This window comes from Staurois parvus, unplaced genomic scaffold, assembly GCF_062004578.1.
Source record: "Staurois parvus isolate SC_StPar_1 unplaced genomic scaffold, SC_StPar_1.0 ptg001200l, whole genome shotgun sequence".
NCBI classification, from domain to species: Eukaryota; Metazoa; Chordata; class Amphibia; order Anura; family Ranidae; genus Staurois; species Staurois parvus.
This window is the reverse complement of record NW_028318996.1, coordinates 72,321-91,438: the sequence shown is the minus strand read 5'-3', so window position 1 is coordinate 91,438 and position 19,118 is coordinate 72,321. Positions and strand designations below refer to the sequence as shown.

Here is a 19,118-nt window from a genome sequence, read left to right as displayed (position 1 = left end):
GTGGGAAAAAATGATGTTACAGGGCTGCCAGTGCCTGGAAATCTGATTTGCAAAGAATAAGGTGCATAGGGTAATAACCAGAAAGATCAGGATATCTGTTGGTACTTGCCTCCAGGACTTTAGAGGTGCAAGGCCCTATGCTAGCATACAGGGTCCGGGGGGGCTGCTATCTACTGCACACTAAAGAACATGCACAACACAAAAAGTGCATTCATTATATTTGTCAGTGTTTCAGGTGTAATGCAGTCTCCTACATCCTTACACCCCAGCCCCGGGTCAGCAGAGGTACGGACCTTCTGTTATAGCACTGGAGAAAAGTCAGTGGACTACAAGTGTGATCTATGAAGAGCGGTGTGGGAGGGGACAAGCTACACGCAAACAGGACACTTCAAGTAGAACTATAGGCAAAACGTTTTTTCTTTTTTTGGATGCAGTAAGGAAATATTATAACCCTTACCAAAATTGTTTTGCCATCTGTGTCCCATTGCAGAGATTTCCCACGGCTGAAACAGTAAGCGAGAGGAAACCTGTACAGATTAAAGGAATTCTTTGGGGCCCCCACTGGAAGATATCCCCTCTATTACTCCTTTGGGGACAACCCAAAATTTTGGATTTTCTTTTACTTTCAATGATAAATGGTAAACAGGAAAAAGAGGAGGTGAATCTCCCTAACAGGGACACAGACAGCAATAAAGACATGACAGGGGTTCTAATCCAGCTCCACTCTGTCCAAAAAAAAAAAATGTTTTGCCCTCAGTTATACTTTCTGGGAAAAGCACCTCGTGATTCAGATTAATGGAGTTGAGGGGGGAGAATGCAATCATGTTTCATTTCACACCCTCAATATAGGGATGTAATATTAAACATGGTGCCAAAAGGTGGATTATGCTTTCAAGCATATAGCAATGTGCTGATTCCTATTATTTTATAGTGCAAATGCTCCAGGGGTGATAAAAAGGGAAACTGAGGACAGAAGATAAGTGTAGTGTATGCAATCACCATTAAATCACGTATGTAAAAAATATATATTTATAATTATCAGCTATTAGCCCAGTCCATGACATTTAGTGTGTATTAACTGTGCAATAAAATAAACCACATGCTTGGTGTAAAACGTAAAGCTGCACACTAGTTAAATGGATCCATGCATGTACATGCTGGGCGGAGCCTTTGATCCATGATATCCTCGGGCACGCTGGTTTCCTTTCGGTTTTGGAACCGTGTTATATGCCAATCCCTGCACTTATTGGGAGTAGCTTTTAATTTAAGTAAATGTGGGAACCCGTTAATACTACACTATGAGCTCTGCCCTGCTATTTGCTTTACTACTTTGAAGATTGCTGGAGGAGCCTGAGAAGTGGTACGCACACTGGCTAGTGGTCCCTCTCATGCCGATAGTGGTTGGACAGTGCTGAACCAGTAAAACATCATAGCTGTTTGACAGCCAACCATATGCTGATTTCATAGCAGTGAGATCCTCCATACTGATAAGCGGCAATAAAGCACTGGAATGTGCACTTTTACTTTGGTTGCAATGGTGTACTGAAGGGGTCGTATAATTTTATAGTGGAATAGTTTGGTTGTTTTGGACTTTATATATTGTGTTTTTTTTTATTATTATATTTGGAACATTCATTTCACAACATGTTTATAAATTTGGTTTACGGTAGCGCACCTATTTTTGTATGTTTGGTTTGTATTGACTGCTAGGTGTTACATGCCATTATGTACTAGATCATTTTTTTTTTTAAATACATTTATCTTACTCAGTCAAGTAGCGCAAAATTCATCAACTCATAGTAATCAAACTTCAGTTTAATGAAGTCCAATTAATACAAGTTTACCTGACAAGTTGCTATGGGTTACTGCACCTTGCTGAATAAGCCCATCATATAAATCCTGCATTAAATGAACCAAAGATGTTCGCACCACCTTACCGACTCTATATGCAGACCTGTGCCCAAACAATGACAAAACAATGAACTTTACAGCAAGGACAAGACAAAAAGTACTACCTACTAAGGTTTCTTACCTGCGTCAGTGCGGAACACTCCACATATTTAACTGCCTTCAAGTCTCGGGCCAGCTTTTCAGCTGTCTCTGGAGTGATTGGTTTCTGTTTATTTTTTGCCAGCTTCTCGATTGTGGAGGGGTCATCTCTTAAGTCGATCTGTGTCCCGACAAGCAGAAACGGAGTCTTGGGACAGTGATGAGTGATTTCAGGTACCCACTACAAAAACAATGGCTCTGAATGAGTGCATGGTACAACCATTAAGAGATAACATTTTAAAAAGGATAAGTTCACCTTTTAACAAAAAATAATAAAATACTAATTTTTTTGGCAGGTAAAAAAAAAAACCCATAATTTTTTGCTTCTGGAGCCTCTAAAGCTTTGCACCAGCAATCAGCAAATCGCTGGTGCCATGCAGGTCTCCCCCTGACCTGTCAAAGACTGTCGGAACTTTTGGTTTTTCAGTGCACAAAACACTGTCAATGAGTGACACAGCCAGGCGATGCCCAGCACGGACGCGTTATTTATCTTAATTGGGACAGCTAGCGGAGAGGAGTTGATACCCCACTAGCTGTCACAATGGGGATCAGGGGATGCGAGGGTCTGTCCATTCGTAACATTACACCCTAAAAATGGCTGTAACATGTAACATATTACGAAAGGTGAACTTATCCTTTAAACCAAAAAACTACAACAGTTGTGAGTTGTGGGGCTCTGTCCAATTTCATGAATTTTAGTGTGCGGTCATCATAGTCAAGTGAATATACACTCACCGGCCACTTTATTAGTTACACCTTGCTACTGCCAAGAAAATGTCCTCCATACCATTACACCACCACCAGCAGCCTGAATCATTGATACAAGGCAGGGTGGATCCATGCTTTCATGTTGTTTACACCAAATTCTGACCCTACCATCTGAATGTTACAGCTGAAATCGAATGCCAATTCTCCTTTGCCATCAACAAGGCATTCTCTGTAAACCCTAGAGATGGTTGTGTGTGAAAATCCCAGTAGATCAGCAGTTTTTGAAATGCTCAGAAAAGGCCGTCTGGCTCCAACAACCATGCCACGTTCAAAGTCACTTAAATTCCTTTTCTTCATTTTGATGCACGGTTCGAACTTCAGCAAGTCATTTTCACCACGTCTAGATGCCTAAATGAGTTGCTGCCAAGTGACTGGCTGATTACCAATTTGTGTTACCAAACAATTGAACAGGTGTACCAATCCCTAGGTTCACATCTGTGCGGGTGGTGCCGCTGCGGATCCGCATGAAAATCCGTGCAGCCGCACCACCCGCACAGAGAAATGGAGACCTGCGGGCAGGTGCCATTAGTTTTAATGGCACGCCGCCCGCTCTGGAAAACGCAACCATACTGGGAACTGAAGTTCCCGTGCGCGCTGCATTTTCCAAAGAAGTGCAGGGACTTTTTCCCTGCCTGTCACGGGCACGGGAGTCCATTCAAATGAATGGGCTCTCGTGCCCGTGCAAAACACAGCCCGCAAAGCTGCATAGATGTGAACCGGGGGTTAAAATGGCCAGTGAGCGTAGACGGTCTTGGTGCAATACAAGTTCAGTAAACCTCATGGATCTATTAAGCCAATTTGTTTTCCTTCTACAATCAAACATGCACATTGAATAAGAGCTCTAACACCTGCATGAATAATCTTACCTTTTCTTTCACATTTTCAAATGAAGATGGAGAGACCACTGAGAAACAGACAAGGAACACGTCTGTCTGAGGATAGCTAAGGGGTCGTAATCTATCATAGTCTTCCTGTCCTGTAGGGAATGTTTAAATGGTTTAGTATAATTCTGCATACTTCACGCCAAACAGGGTCTGTATACACAATGTTATTTCAAACGTATTCCCACTTTTGCAGTCAAACTGGTATGCCGCCTACTTTATATTTGTTACATGTTTCCATTCACATGCGTTTTAAATAATATTTAGAAACTGCTACTTTCCCTATTTACTTGCTAAAAAATTTCGCTGAGCTTCCCCTTTTATGTAACATTAAGGAGGGAGTTGATGTTTACCATAATTAACTGCTTGTACTGTGCTGGCCTATCTTCATTACCAGTTGTAAACTATATGTGCATACTGTGTCCTAAAAACGTTTTGAAGATCTCAAGGTCTAGGTTGCACATTGTGTGTTAATGCACTTAAAAACAGTCCGTAAATCTGTTCCTTAATTGCACAATGCAAGCAATTTTGAAAATAAGCTTCCATTAAAAGTTCTTTATAAACTAGAAAGATTAAGAAATATTATATTTTTACAGTATACTGTGTCAATGGGAAAACATTATAGTGGGGGCTTTTCAAATTTGGATGCAATGATGCATCCATTCTATCCATTCTTTCCTCTGTGCTACAGATCTCTCCACCACCTGTCTATGTAAACCGTAGGATCCTTTTCTAAATCTATCCAATTATACTGTGGAGAAAAGAATTATTCTATACCCCTGCAGATTTTGTAAGTTTGCCCACTTAAAGGCTTCTAAATATGGAAAGACCCTGCATTCGCCACTAGATTTAAAAACACACAGACTAACTATAGGTGAAAGCTTCCACTTATCAGGTACTAGGATACACAGCATACCTGTCACTCCACTGTGCTTTGCCAGCATTCTACTCTCCCTTAATGTGAGAATTAAATCACCCCCCTCAAAAAAAAAAAAAAAAGATTTATACAATGATAACCTCCACAAATGCTATACAGACACATAACTACCAAGGCTGGGTTGGGTAGCAGACCCTTAAACCATTGCATTTTTGTAAGGAACTCAGAAATCTCACTTAAAACTACATTAACATCTTTGCATGAAATAAATCCTAACTCAAAAATACTAACCAGGTGACCATCCCTGCCAGATCCCATATTTGTTCCCAATGTACGATGAGATGTCCACATTTCAGAACAGGTCATTTAGTTCTATTGTCTTGTACACGTTAAAAGTCCATGTGACAGAGCAAATTCTTTATAAAAATGGTCTTAGCCAGGTGTTTACAATAGCCATATACATTACAATCTGATTGTATAGTCTCAGATTACCAACTACATAGCATGAGGGCCCAACTAATTCAATTTTAATCCTACCAGGTAGGACCCTTCACTACAAAAACTTTGTTGAAGGGATTTTGCACAAATAGTAATGTGTGTGACCAGCTACATATATTTATTTCAGGTACTTCCATAGCAATGTCAGTTTACGCAGCGCTTTACATATATACTGTACATTCACATCAGTCCCTAACCCTCAGGGGGCGTACAATCTAAGGTCCCTAACTTACATTCAAACATGCATACACATACTAGGGACAATTTAGACAGGATCCAATTAACCTACCAGCATGTATTTGCAGTGTGGAAGGAAACCAGAGTACCCAGAGGAAACCCACACAGTGAGAACATGCAAACTACAGGCAGGTGGTGCTGTAGCTGGGATAAGAACCAACGACCCTAGTACTGCCAGGCGGAAGTGCTAACCATTTAGCCACTGTGCTGCCCACCACCAGGCTGCTCAATTTTATGCATTAAACTGCTTCAAAAATTTCAAGAGAAAATAAAAAAAAAGTAAACGTCACTTACCTGCTGTATCAAATAGCCCTAGGGTGTACGGCTCGCCACCAATCATAACTGTGACAGCATAGTTGTCAAATACCTGTGAAGGAGAGTTATAATTAGACAATACAGGAAAAACAAGTGGTTACAACCATTCATTGTATAGTATAAGCAGCAGACACAACAAAAGGAGGAATGAAGTGTATATGAACAGTGTATTGTGAATGATGTCATTGTATGGCCTCTGTATTTCTGGAATGACTTGTGTTCAACCAAACGCAGCAACTGAAGGATATTGTTTCTTAGTACAATAAGAAGGCACACAACAGTCAGCCCCTTTCAGGGAAGTTTGGTTTGGCATTTTCCCACAAGGCGAGCAATATAAATCATCACTGCAAGGAAATTCCCTTTGAAATTCTCAAGACAAAAAATACATCTACATTAAAATTTGTCTGTGTATGATACTTTCATAAGGAAGAAGTTAGATAGTTTAACATATATGCAATGCTGTACATCAGGGGTAGGAAACCTTTCAGAGGTGGAGATAGAGCTGAACAACAAGGAAAAAAAAAAAATCAAAGATCATTGGGGTTCAGCAGACTTTTTTTAAAAAAAAAAAAAAAAAGAAGAACACACACACAACTAGTAAGGCCTAACTAAATAGCAAGGAAAGCTTAAAAATATAAACAAATTACTGTAAAAATATAATTTAAAAAAAACACACAAACCACAGTCTATCTTAAAAGTGGACAGTGTCAGAAGGCCAGGAGATGGTGTCAGTTTTGATTTTTTTTAGAAGTTTTTTAAAATAAAATTTACATTTTTTTTTTTTTTTTTTTTTATAATTTACTTACATTTTTAGGAGTCCTGTGGGGGGTGGGGCTTTAGTGAAATATCAGGGGTCTAAACAGACCCTTGGGGGTTTATTTACTAAAGCTGGAGAGTCCAAAATCAGACTCCCTTCTGCATAGAAACCAATCAGCTTCCAGGTTTCATTGCCAAAGCTTCATTGACAAGCTGAGGTTAGAAGCTGATTGGTTTCTATGCAGAAGGGAGTCTGATTTTGGACTCTCCAGCTTTAGTAAATAAACCCCTTGATGTCTAACTTTTGAGACAGATTCCCCAATCCCTTTCTCTGCAGCCTCAGTTGCAAGACTGGGGATTCAGATTTTACCAACCCCCTTCCCCCACCAATCCTGGTGCTGTAAGGTACCTAAGCTGGTGCTGGTCCTGTGCACAGTAGTGTCCCCCTTCACCCCCTCAAACAGTGATGACCTCTGCCCCACTAGCCCCCCCAAGCAGTGTCCTTTGTGCCCCATTCACACCCCCTCCCACACACACAGTAGTGTCCTCTGGTCCTCTAAACCCCCTTGCCCCCAAAGCAGGGTCCTATGCACCTTTCACCTCACCCCCACAACAGTGTCCTCTGCCCCCATCACCATAGCCACATCCTCTGCTCCTCTGACCTCACAGCAGTGTCATCGCTTAATCAGTTACCAACATAGGTGTACACAGAGTGCAGATCAGGAGGCTGCACAGCTCTAGATGGAGGATGAGAGCGGGAGTTGCTGAAGTTAACTTTCAATACTATGATAGCCTCATGTCCTAGCAACCAATCAAATCCCACCCTCTGTCCAGAGCTGTGTAGCCTCCTGCTTTCCACTCTGCTGTGAGGAAGGATGAGCATGGCAAAGAAGGAGGACGGCCACCGAAGTAGCGGGGGTCAGCAAAGCAGAGAAGTATTCCCGATCTACCAGTCGATCATGAACGACAGGTTGCTGACCCGCGCTGTACATTGATCTACACGTGGGTAACTTATAAAGAGAACGAATGTCAATGTTTTTCAAATGCTGAAATAAAACCACTTAGCCGGAAAGAAGCCATGCAGTAGCAGTGTCACTGCACATCACCACTATGCATGAAGCACAGCTTGCACATATGAGGAGTACGAGAACACATGGCTGCCTCATGGCTGCTTTTAAAATCCTCTAAACAAATCAATTCAATTACTTAAAGTGTTACTAAACCCACAACATTAAACTCTATCTGTATATGCAGTAAAGCATGTGTGTTATACTCACTGTGGAACCTAATGAGTTAATCCTCTGCATTGTGTAAAAACGCTGTTTGATCCTTCTTCCAGTGTCCCTCTTATCTCTCTGATAAGACACACTGTAAGGAGACACTCTGCACATGTTCAGTTTGGTGTGTATTGCTAGAGCGTTTTTTTTTTGCTTGTGAGAGTGTATGTGATCAGCACAGGGCCAATCAGCACTGTCCAAACAAAGGTCAGGAATTCTGCATCCTCCTACGGCAAAATGAAAACTCCTACAAGCTTTAACATGTGCTTGGCCAGACACTGACAGAAGTCACAAGACTGCTCTAACTGCTGATGAGAAAAGGTATTTAGCAGTTTATATTTACTAAAATAATTGCATTTCCATGTTGTGCGTGCTGTGGGAGACCAGATATAGTGAATGCAGGGTCCGGGGTTTAGTAACACTTTAAGCTAATGATGTCATATGTAAATGTGGACATTTTTTCCAAAAATTGCTACAGAACCCCTTTAAGCTGTATCCAAAGTGAATCTGTTTTTGTTTGGACAGATTGCGAAAAGAACAAAACTGACAGATTTTTGTTTTGCTTTTTTAATGATATTTCTGTCCCTGTTAGGAAAACCAACTCTATTTGTCCAAGTGATCATTGCTAGAAAAATGTTGAATTCTCATCAGAAAAGAAATAGAGAACACACGTTTCAGTGACAACTGTCTACAGGGGTACTTTGTTCACTGCGGAAAGATTTCCTTTCACTTCCTGTGGTTTATACAGACCAGGGACACAAAAGTGAAAAAAATGACAAGGGTGTTACCATATCCTACTCTATCCCACTACAGCAAGTGATCAGTAATGACAGCCCACACATTTTAGTTCAGCTATACAAGCAGCACAAGGTATCAGCACAATATTCTCTCAAATATCCAAATCCAGGTCCATTCTATGTCAACAGAGGCTTTGTGATAAGTGTCATACACTATTTCAGTGAATGAGCATCGGATATCTGACTCAGGGCCATGTCACACTAGAGACTCTGTAGTAGGAGATTTGCAGCTACTACAAATATTTGTGCTTTTCTTTTTCTCAGGCGATTGGCTGGATACAGACTTGCTGCTGTAGCTGGCAATGAAATGCTTACCTACAGCTAAATATTGCTAGTATGCCATGATCAGCAGCAGCTGCTTGGAAATGATGATTAGTCATTAAAGCAGACAATTCTGTAGCTAGCTCTAAATGCTGCAAAAAGCCAACAAACATATAGCTATAAAGGGCTTGAAGTGACTGTAAAGACTCATTTTAAAAAAAATAATAAAACAAAACATGTTATACGTAGTTGCTTTGCGCAATGATTTACAGAGTGGTCCTGAACCTAATCCTCTGGGGTCTCCCACCAACGCTGCTCCTCTTTGGCAAGCACCCCCATAGGAAGCAGCTCCCTATGTAAGCACTCGTGCAGGTTCGATCCCAAAGCTAGGCTGTATGCATCTATAGACACACACAGCGCAGCTCAGCCCCGCCCCTCCTCATTATCTGCCTAACAGCAGCAGCAGCCAATGGCTCTCACTGCTCTCAGCTGAGCTTGTGAGAGAATGTAGAGGGGGAAAGAAAAAGAGAACTGAAGCCAATCAAAACACTGATCGAGACAGGACTGAAATCAGGTAAGTGTTAGGGAGGGGGGCTGGGGGGCACTGCTACTGTAAGGTTTTTACCCTAATACAGCGAATTCATGAAGGTAAATAAGCTTTAGCCTTTACAACCGCTTGCTGGAATATACAAGTGTACCTCGGTTTACGAATTTAATGCGTTCTCCGGGACGTTTCGTATTGCGAAAAATTTGTAAACCGAAATGCGGTTTCCCATAGGAAAGCAGGTCAGTACCAGTTTTTAAATGTAATTACCGGCTTTTTTTTCCCTTCACAATAGCTCAGAGAATCAGCTGTTACTTTCCCCCCAGCTAAAAGAAACAGTTTCCTTTTAGTTTATTTTCGGAGTTAAAACAATGTTTCCTTTTAGTTTGTTTCCTGAGATAAAAGAAACAAAGTATCCTTTAGCTCCAGGGAAAGTGACAGCTAATTCTTTGAGCTATAGTGAAGAAAAAAAAATCCGGCAATTGCATTTAAAAATCGGCACCAACATATACTTCGAATTGCGAAACAAATTTATAAACCGAGGCATTATTTTCAATGGATTTTCATTCGTAAACCGAAAATTACGTTAAGCGGGGCAACACCTGTATCTTTTTCTGGGAACACCACTGCTAAGACCCATGTCACACTTGTAACCAAGTGACTGACAAAAACTGCAGGTTGGGGCTGGGCAGATAAACGCCAATATGTTTGCACAAGACACTCCCCTGGCTGGATGATCAAAATATTGCTCGCCGGCAAATGAGTGACATTTCACAACATTTCCATCAGCAAATAAGTGACGTACTGCTCATATGGTTAGCGATGGAGCAATTTTTCAAAAAGCGTGTTTTCATTGTTCTGGTACTTGCGTCAAGACCAAGATGTCACAAGCAACAGGATCACAACGCATTTAGGAATGCAATTTTTGTAACTGCTACAAAACCAATGTGACATAGGCCACAATGGGCATGCATAATGAGCGTTGCCTGGCTTAGTTGATTCTGGTGAGCTCTGGAAAAGGTCTGTAGGAAGGAGACAGCCATCTGTGCATGAACACAGCAAGATAGGGGAATCAGGATGAAAGAACAGGCGGAAGAAACAGCTTTCACAGTGTACATCAACAGCAAAACAGGAGACACAGATGGTGATGAAGGTCAGACAAATGCAGGCTACAAAGCTGCAGCATGCACCTGAAAGGGTGAACAGTACTTACCGTTGGTACATACTCTGATGGGAACTTGTTTGTGGTATATGAAATTAAGAGACAGGTTTTACCCACAGCACCATCACCAACGACCACACACTTAATAGTCTGCATGGCTGCTACCTTGTGTTGTCAGTGTCAGCAATGCTTGATCAATGCAGACCTGTAAAACAAGAAGCAAATTGCTTATTATTGCAAAGAAAACTGAGAATAAATTAGCAGCATAACAAATGGTCCTTAGAGTCCTATAAACACTTATCAAAACAGCCCACATAAAAGCAAGCAATACGAGCTTGTTATCTGTGTATTGGCTTGTACTGATGGCCAATTACTCACTTCAAATTAGGCTTCGTCTACCCATAAGACTCAGGGAAAGCAGATCAAAAGCAGGCAGGATGGAGGTCAACTGCAGCTCAAATGTACTTAATAACCACATCCCCGCCACTCTAAAGCAGATACACAGCTGCAGGGCTGCGCAAAATCTCACACAGACACACACACATATATAAATACACATAGACACGTGAATTCACATTTACTGGTAAGGGGTCACGCGCCCTACCCGCGCAGCCACTTGCAGCCATGGCTGTCAGTCACTGGGTTCTGGCCAGTTATTATTGAGGATCTCCGACGGGGAGGAGGGTTGCTTTGTTTACTAAACAGTCCTCTTCCCTGTCAGCTGGGGCATTCTGCTCTGGATGGCTGTGCACAGCACGGTCATCCAGAGCAGTGTCCTTACAGTGAAGCACCAACACACAGCCCCCCAGTAAAACACTCCCAAGCACACAGCTAACCCTTTGATCGCCCCTCATGGTTACCCCTTCCTTCCCAGAGCCATTAGTACAGTGTCAGTGCTTATTTTTTTCTCAGCACTGATCACTGTATTGGTGTCACTGGGGATGTCAACGACACCAAGTCAGTTCCCCCCAGTGTCAGAATGCCCTCCACAGTCCCGCTGTAAGTCGCTGATCGCCGCCATTATTAGTAAAATTAAAAAAAAAAATTCCAGTATCTATACCGCCATTTGTAAACGCTATAACTTTCACATAAACCAATTAATTTACATGTATTGGGATTTTTTTTCTAGCAAAGACATGTAGCAGAATAAATTATGGCCTACATTTATGCCGAAAATTTGCCATTTTCAATTTTTTAACTGGACAGGTTTAATAGCAAAATGTCAAAAATATTGTTTTTTTTTCTCAAAATTGTTGGTCTTTTTTTATAGCGCAAAAAATTTAATGCACAGGTGATCAAATACCACCGAAAGAAAGCTCGATATGTGGAAATTAAAAAAAGGACAAAATGTTATCTGGGTGCAGCGTTGCATGACCGCGCAATTATCAGTTAAGATAACACAGCACCGTAATGCAAAAAATGTCCTGGTCAGGAAGGGGGGTAAATCCTCACAGTGGTTAATGAATTCTGAATAATCACAGAAGTGTCTCAAACTAATACCATCAACACAAGCCGAAATCCCATTGATGGAGACCCCAACTCACAAAACCGTATATAAACAATCAACACATATCTGCACTTGTATGGGGAGGTTACAAAATACCCTTAGCCAACAGAATGATCCTCAAATTGCATTGTTGTGGTAAACTATTGGTTAAACTGATCAAATCAAAAAACTTCCTGTGTAAGTCCAGCCTGAGAGACCACACTAAGCTTCAGTTCTGTGAGGACTTTCCAGGTCTAGGTTTACAAGTACAAAGGCAGAGCACAATAAGAACGTATCACTCACAATGCGAGTCTGTTGGAATGACTTCTGTGTCACCAGCTAACACAAATATTTGCACTTCCTACCTTCAATAAAACTGACCACGGCACAATACAACACTGTGATTTATTGAGACTCTCTAGGAGGGACACAAACTTAAACATAAAAAAAAAATAAAATAAAAATCTAAAACACAAGATTTTTTTTATGCTCATCTCAAGGATAGTGTTTGCTAGACCACCACCTAAAGGCCTTCTTGTTAAATATAAAAAGTATTTCCAGCATTTTTCCAATTTTGTATTTCGTCTATCTCCAAAAATACAGACATACCTCGGTTTACAAATTTAATGTGTTCTGCGGGACTTTTCATATTGCAAAAAATTAATAAACCGAAACGCTGTTTCCCATAGTAAATAATAGAAAAATAGGTGCAGCGCTAAAATAAAATATACATATTAAAGTGCAAAGTGATCATCAGCATAAGCATCTAAATGCAAACATAAATATATCAATCTTAAATATATAAAGTGCGAAGAATATCACTCCAAGGTGACAATGGTAGTGCCGAAATGTCCCAAGATAAAGGAAAGGATCCTTTCCAGATCACAAACAGCTTGCATGGGCCACTGATCCAGGGGTGACAGATGAAGTGACTAAATTAACAAAATGCGCACTCACCAGAAGTGCGTTTAAAACACGCATTAGATTATTCCTGTCTCATTTAGTCACTTCATCTATTCTTCGCACTTTATATATTTAAGATTGATATTTATGTTTGCATTTCCATGATTATGCTACTGATGATCACTTTGCACTTTAAAATGCATATTGCTTTATTTTAGCGCTGCACCTATTTTTCTATTATTTACATTGGAAGGATTGTTTTGGTTGCCTTTTGGTGTTCCAGCGGCTAATCTTTGTGGTAGCGCTCGCTGATATCCTAGCTGTTTCCCATAGGAATGCACTGAAAACCAATTGTTCCGTTCTGGAGGTCAAATAAAAGTCAAAAAAGTTTTATCCGTTCAAAAATCTCTTTATCAAGTGCACTTTAAAAAGGCATAAAGGGACATGATTAAAAATAAATTTGTAAATGCATTTAAAACCAATTAATCTACTCCGGAGGTCAGAAAGTAAAAAAGTCTTCTGTTCAAAACTCTATTTTATAAAGTGCACTTTAAAAGGCATAGTACTGTACAGGGACATGATTGAAAAAAAAGTGTAAATGCATTGAAAACCAATTAATCCGTTCGTATTGCAAAAAAAAATTGTAAACCGAGGCATTATTTCAATGGATTTTCATTCGTAAACCGAAAATTAGATCAACCGAGGCACGCCTGTACTTCAATGAATATACATCTACGAACCCAACACTCTCAGATTAAAGATATGTGCATATGCCTCCAGTAATGAACAACTGGGGTTTAAAAGTTCAAATCTGTGATGGAAATGTCCATACAAAGGCAAATGATCCAAAGAAGTTAAATAAGTACAAAGATGGGAGCTCAAAGCAGCATCTGGACATGTATGAAGGCATCTATAAATGCCCCTGCTATGGTAGCCATAAGCTGTAACAAATATGCCAAAAAGCACATTGCAATTGACCATGGATCTCCAAACCAGCCTTCATCTGGCCCTGAGGGCACTATTCCTTCCAATGATATGAAGCAATATTCCTCCTGACAGCAAAAATGGGGCATGATTTCTCCCACTTATACCAATGATAGGCACTACTCCTACTACCATTACTGACCGCCAGCCCTGAGGCCATGTTTATTCTCACTGATGCTGGGCCTGGGATATTTTCTACCCCGACTGGCCACAATCCGCCCCCCCCCCCCCCCCCCGAAGTCTGGAGCACAGTAAAATGGCCCTTTGTTTGAAAAGTCTGGAGACCCCTACACCCTTCCCACCAGTCCTTGCCCCCCATGGGCACATTGTCACATTTTGAACTCATCTATGAAATAGTTTCAGAACAATGCTTTCCTCCCTGACATTTCAAGAATCCACACGCACTTTCACTGTCCAACAACAAGAAAACAAGCCCCCTCAGTATGAGCTAACTGAAAGGAATATTATTATACAGAGAAGTGTCACAGAAAGCTGGAGACGCATTTCACAGCACTATAAAGGGGAGAGCCAAAGGATAGGAGATGGTGTCTATGCAGAGGAGTGGTTCCACTTTAAACCAACACACCAAAAAAAAAAACCACCTTTACTTTTTTAAACTCTCAAATGCACATTGCAAAAATCACACTGGACATCAAAAGAAAATTACACAAAAGATTCATAAAAATAAATAAATAAAAATATTATATATATATATATATATATATATATATATATATATATATATATATATAAACACACAAGCTTTGCTATGTTGAGGTGTGTCTTCCCTTTTTAGAGGTTAGCAGCCATAAATGAAAGAGTGGCGGCACACGGTGAGGTTACACTTCAGACATCAACAAGTAGAAACTAGATGGTCTTTCTCGGTGGCAGTATGGGGCCCGCCTTTACACCCAACCAGAGATGTTTGATGACAACAAGCTACTTATCACACTGCAAGCTGTAAGTGTACAAGTCACAGACATGAGTTCATTAGAGTTTATTCATATCTACCTCCAAGTACCGGGCCAGCCTAATGTAACCCTGTAAAGTTTCATTCTCAATCATAGGTACCTTTTCGGGAGGGGTGAGGCTGTTATTTTGGTGTATTGAGGGTTTTGCATAAAGATCTGTGATTGACAGAAAAAGCATTTCTCTATTGGTGGTTTGCCCAAGCAAATAAGAAAAAAAACACCACAACTACTTGTGTACCCAACATTAGGTTTTGATGCAAGAATTCCCACAAGGATTGTTCCTCAGAACTTTATATGATACCAGAGACTATACAAAATTTCCTATGAAAGCCCTGAAAACGTTGGATTGAGTGCCATGACAATATTGGGAATTTTAACATTAGATTTGGGGGTGAACAGAAGTAAATGTGAATCCAAACAAGAATCATGTTCTTTGATTTAGTTTAGTTCAATCAGATAAAAAAGAAAAAAAAAAACCCATGCACACGGAAACATGTCTAACCTTCCACATAACTGCAGTAGATATTGATTGGCAATTTGACCATACTATCATTAGAAAATCTAACAAACGTGTTGAAAATGACCACTTTGGAGCAACATTTTACGAGTTTATGGGCAGCTTTACACTCTCGACATGCTTGTAGGGCAGGAGAGCACAGGAGTCACCTCATCATTAGGCCGCTGCTCCTTTACTGTCCAGCAAGCAGGCTTGGATGGGTCAGTGAATAGGCTGCATTGCAGAAAGCAAATCTGTTTTTTGCTCTGGGCAAATAACAGGCCCACTGCATAGTAAGCCCCAATTTTTTCCGGTATTTGTAAACCCCACTCCCAAAATCAGTGTGTCTGTTCTCAGCTGAGCCAGTGCTTACAAAAGGCTAAGGGACCTTCCCTAACACAATAGCCCTCAGGTCCGGTGACTGGCCGCTCAGATTCAGAGCAACACATGAAGTCACGTTCTCCACTCCCCAATTACCGGGTTCTTCTCAGGGATCTTGCATGCAAAGGAGCAAGGAGGGACTTCTGCTATGCGACAAACCTGTTACTTGGTTCTTTAACCTCTTCACGCCGGCCGAATGCAAATGTGCGGCCTCCCAAGTCTGGGCCTAGACGCCGAGCAGCCGCACATCTGCGGTCTATTAAAAAAGAACATATGTGCTGAGAGCGTGCGCCCTGCGCGCTCACAGCACACATGTCCTGTACTTACGCAAAGGTCCCAATCTCCTCTTTTGATTGGGACCTTTCCCGATCATGCGACTGCCGTGACGGCATGTCATGGCAGTCACATGACCCTAAACCCCGCCCCACCTCCTGAAACTCTTAAAGGGCCAGAAGGCAACGGCGTGAAGGGGTTAACTACAGCGGAGAAAAGAAAGATGACTGACCTGACTGTGCAGGCCAACAGGGAGGCCTAGATTTAAAAACTGGCTATATTACAAATCCTTTGACAAGTATAGCAATCCCCTGAGGAACCCAAAGAATGCAGCAGAGTGACGAAAGGAACTAGTTAATCAAAATAAAAGCACAAAATGTTATGGAAAGATGAGGCAGGAACGGTCCAGAGATAAAAATATGCAGCTCTACAAGTGCTAAACCCAGTTACCCATTTTCACCCAACATTCACTGGAATAGCTATAATTATAGGCACACACCCTGTGGCGGCAAGAGCCTGCAGACCCAAATTGAAGAGTGCAAAGAATAAACATGTGGTAGTCATTATAGACCTGACACGGTAAATCTGGGGAGTCCAACTCCATCTATTCATTCCACGGACAATCCCATCAGGGTGGAGCCCCCTACATGCCTGTCTATTGATTAATCAGCATTTTGTGATATGTCTGTGCTGTGTTATATCTCAGACTGCCTTGTAGAAATTCCCACAAATCAGGCATAGAAAACTGCAAAGTAAATTCAGAATTTAACTCTTTTTGCTGAAGTTCTTTCCTGTGATGCCATCACACTTTCCTATTGCTTTTCCTAGCTTAAAAAGACCCTGTCACAAAAAAAAAAAAAAAAAAAAGTGTCACTAAACCAACATCATAAAAATCTATCAATAAATGATGTATTACCTGCTGTTCATACTTAAGTGTTTTCTGCAGTGTTTTGGAGAAACGCAGTACAGTCCTTTTAACATGATTTCCTATGGGACATGTTCACACCTGCGCATTTCACCCAATGCATTTTTTGGAAAGGATCAGGGACTTTAAAAAGCAAAAGGTTGTGTTTTTGGTTCTATAGACTTCTTTTCTAGAATGTATTGCGTTTCTGCCACGTTTTGCGGTTTAAATCTGCCTAGCAACAAGAAAAAAAAAACGTATCAAAAATGCAATGCAGAAAAGGCTCAAAACGCAACCTGTATTAGGTGTGAACCTATACTTAAGTCACTATGAGATTTGTTTTCTGTATTCTGCTAAAAAACCTGGTTATTCTGGCTGCTCTTTATCTCACCCTTCTGTCCAAGTCCCCAATGTAGTTGGGGATTTTGCAGAGCAGTGTTGGCAGCTCTGCACATGCTCAGCTTTCAGTGAGTTTCTATGCTCTGCATTTCCTCCCTATCATATCTGAGCAGCCCATGTGACTACAGAGTCACACATGTGAGTGTATACACAGTGGTAAATGACAGTCCACTTCCTCCCTCCTCCTCCATGCCCACTAACCAGCTAAACACTATGGGGTGGGATATTACATGTAGATTGATGGAGGCTCCCATTTACTCTAAGACACAGGCTGGAAGGACGTGACACAGGCTGTCACTGGCAGCAGACTAGAAGCTTCTCCAACTTATGTTGCCCTGCAGACAGGCTGGGAAAGAGCTGGGTCATGTGACAGCTATATATCGATTAGGAAAAAAGGTACTTGAATTTTTTTTTGTAATTAAAATATCATGCCATCATCCATAAACAGAAAAAGAAAGACCAATGGAAATCAAACAGTGTGTTTGGTATCACTTTAAAAGCACAGACAAGTATTTTAAATACTTCCAGTGCCTTGAAAAAGTATTCATACGCCTTGAAATTTTCCACGTTTTGTCATGCTACAACCAAAAACGTAAAAGTATTTTATTGGGATTTATGTGATAGACCAACACAAGTGACACATAATTGTGAAGTGGAAGGAAAATGATAAATGGTTTTCAAAATTTTTTACAAATAAATATCTGAAAAGTGTGATGTGCATTTGTATTCCGCCCCCTTTACTGTGATACCCCTAACTAAAATCTAGTGGAACCAATTGCCTTCAGAAATCACCTAATTAGTAAATAAAGTCCAATTTGTGTAATTTAATCTCAGTATAAATACAGCTGTTCTATGAAGCCCTCAGAGGTTTGTTAGAGAACATTAATGAACAAACAGCATCACAAAAGGCCAAGAAACACACCAGACAGGTCAGGGATAAAATTGTGGAGACGTTTAAAGCAAGCTTAGGTTATAAAAAAGAAAAAAAAGAAAAAAAATATCCCAAGCTTTGAACATCTCACAGAGCACTGTTTAATCCATCATCTGAAATTGGAAAGAATATGACACCTGCAAACCTACCAAGACATGACCATCCACCTAAACTGACAGGCTGGGCTAGGAGAGCATTAATCAGAGAAGCAGCCAAGAGGCCCATGGTAACTCTGGAGGAGCTGCAGAGATCCACAGCTCAGGTGGGAGAATCTGTCCACAGGACTACTATTAGTCATGCACTCCACGAATCTGGCCTTTATGGAAGAATGGCAAGAAGAAAGCCATTGTTGAAAGAAAGTCATAAGTTGTTCCGTTTTCAGTTTGTGAGAAGCCATGTGGGGAACACAGTGAACATGTGGAAGAAGGTGCTCTGGTCAGATGAGACCAAAATGTAACTTTTTGGCCTAAACGCAAAACACTATGTGTGGCGGAAAATTAACACTGCGCATCACCCTGAACACACTATCCCCACTGTGATATATAATGGACCGACAGACCGGCTGTTTACATCCGACTGCCCGATCCAACCAGGCCAGACGGAGGGGAACGGGGCAAAGACGATTCGCTTTCACTTGTTTTTGTCGGATCAGGGGTAGCCGTGTGTAAACAGACATATTTGACGGCCCAATAGAGGAGAATGGAGGGTCAAGTGAAGGAAGAAAAAAAAAAAAAGACACACACAGACAGGCGGACCCGACCGAACCACCCATGTGCAACGGTCCTAAGCCCAACCGCAGGCCAAGAAACCAAACCTGTGAGTAGTAGAGGCTTTGACTGTTCACACATAAAGCCAATTTACCTCTTACATTGGGGCGTAACCTACACTATGAGAAGAGGTGGACATGAAGTCAAATTTCTAAATTTAGGGCAGATTTTCAGAGAGGAGATGGCTTTGTGGGAAGGGTT

The 19,118-nt window shown here is 41.1% G+C and overlaps 1 protein-coding gene across 3 annotated transcripts in view; it reads right to left on the bottom strand.

Annotated features, from left to right (window-relative positions):
• Window positions 1-19,118, bottom strand: part of CDC42 (cell division cycle 42) — a 56,398-nt gene that overhangs the window by 10,447 nt on the left and 26,833 nt on the right. For all 3 annotated transcript variants that reach the window (XM_089660046.1, XM_089660044.1, XM_089660045.1), the window contains exons 2-5: window positions 10,474-10,627; window positions 5,605-5,677; window positions 3,684-3,793; window positions 2,033-2,230 (exon numbers count right to left, since the gene is read on the bottom strand). In XM_089660046.1, coding sequence (XP_089516172.1) covers window positions 2,033-2,230; window positions 3,684-3,793; window positions 5,605-5,677; window positions 10,474-10,578 — 486 coding nt within the window. In that variant the 5' untranslated portion in view covers window positions 10,579-10,627. The remainder of the gene's footprint in view (window positions 1-2,032; window positions 2,231-3,683; window positions 3,794-5,604; window positions 5,678-10,473; window positions 10,628-19,118) is intronic.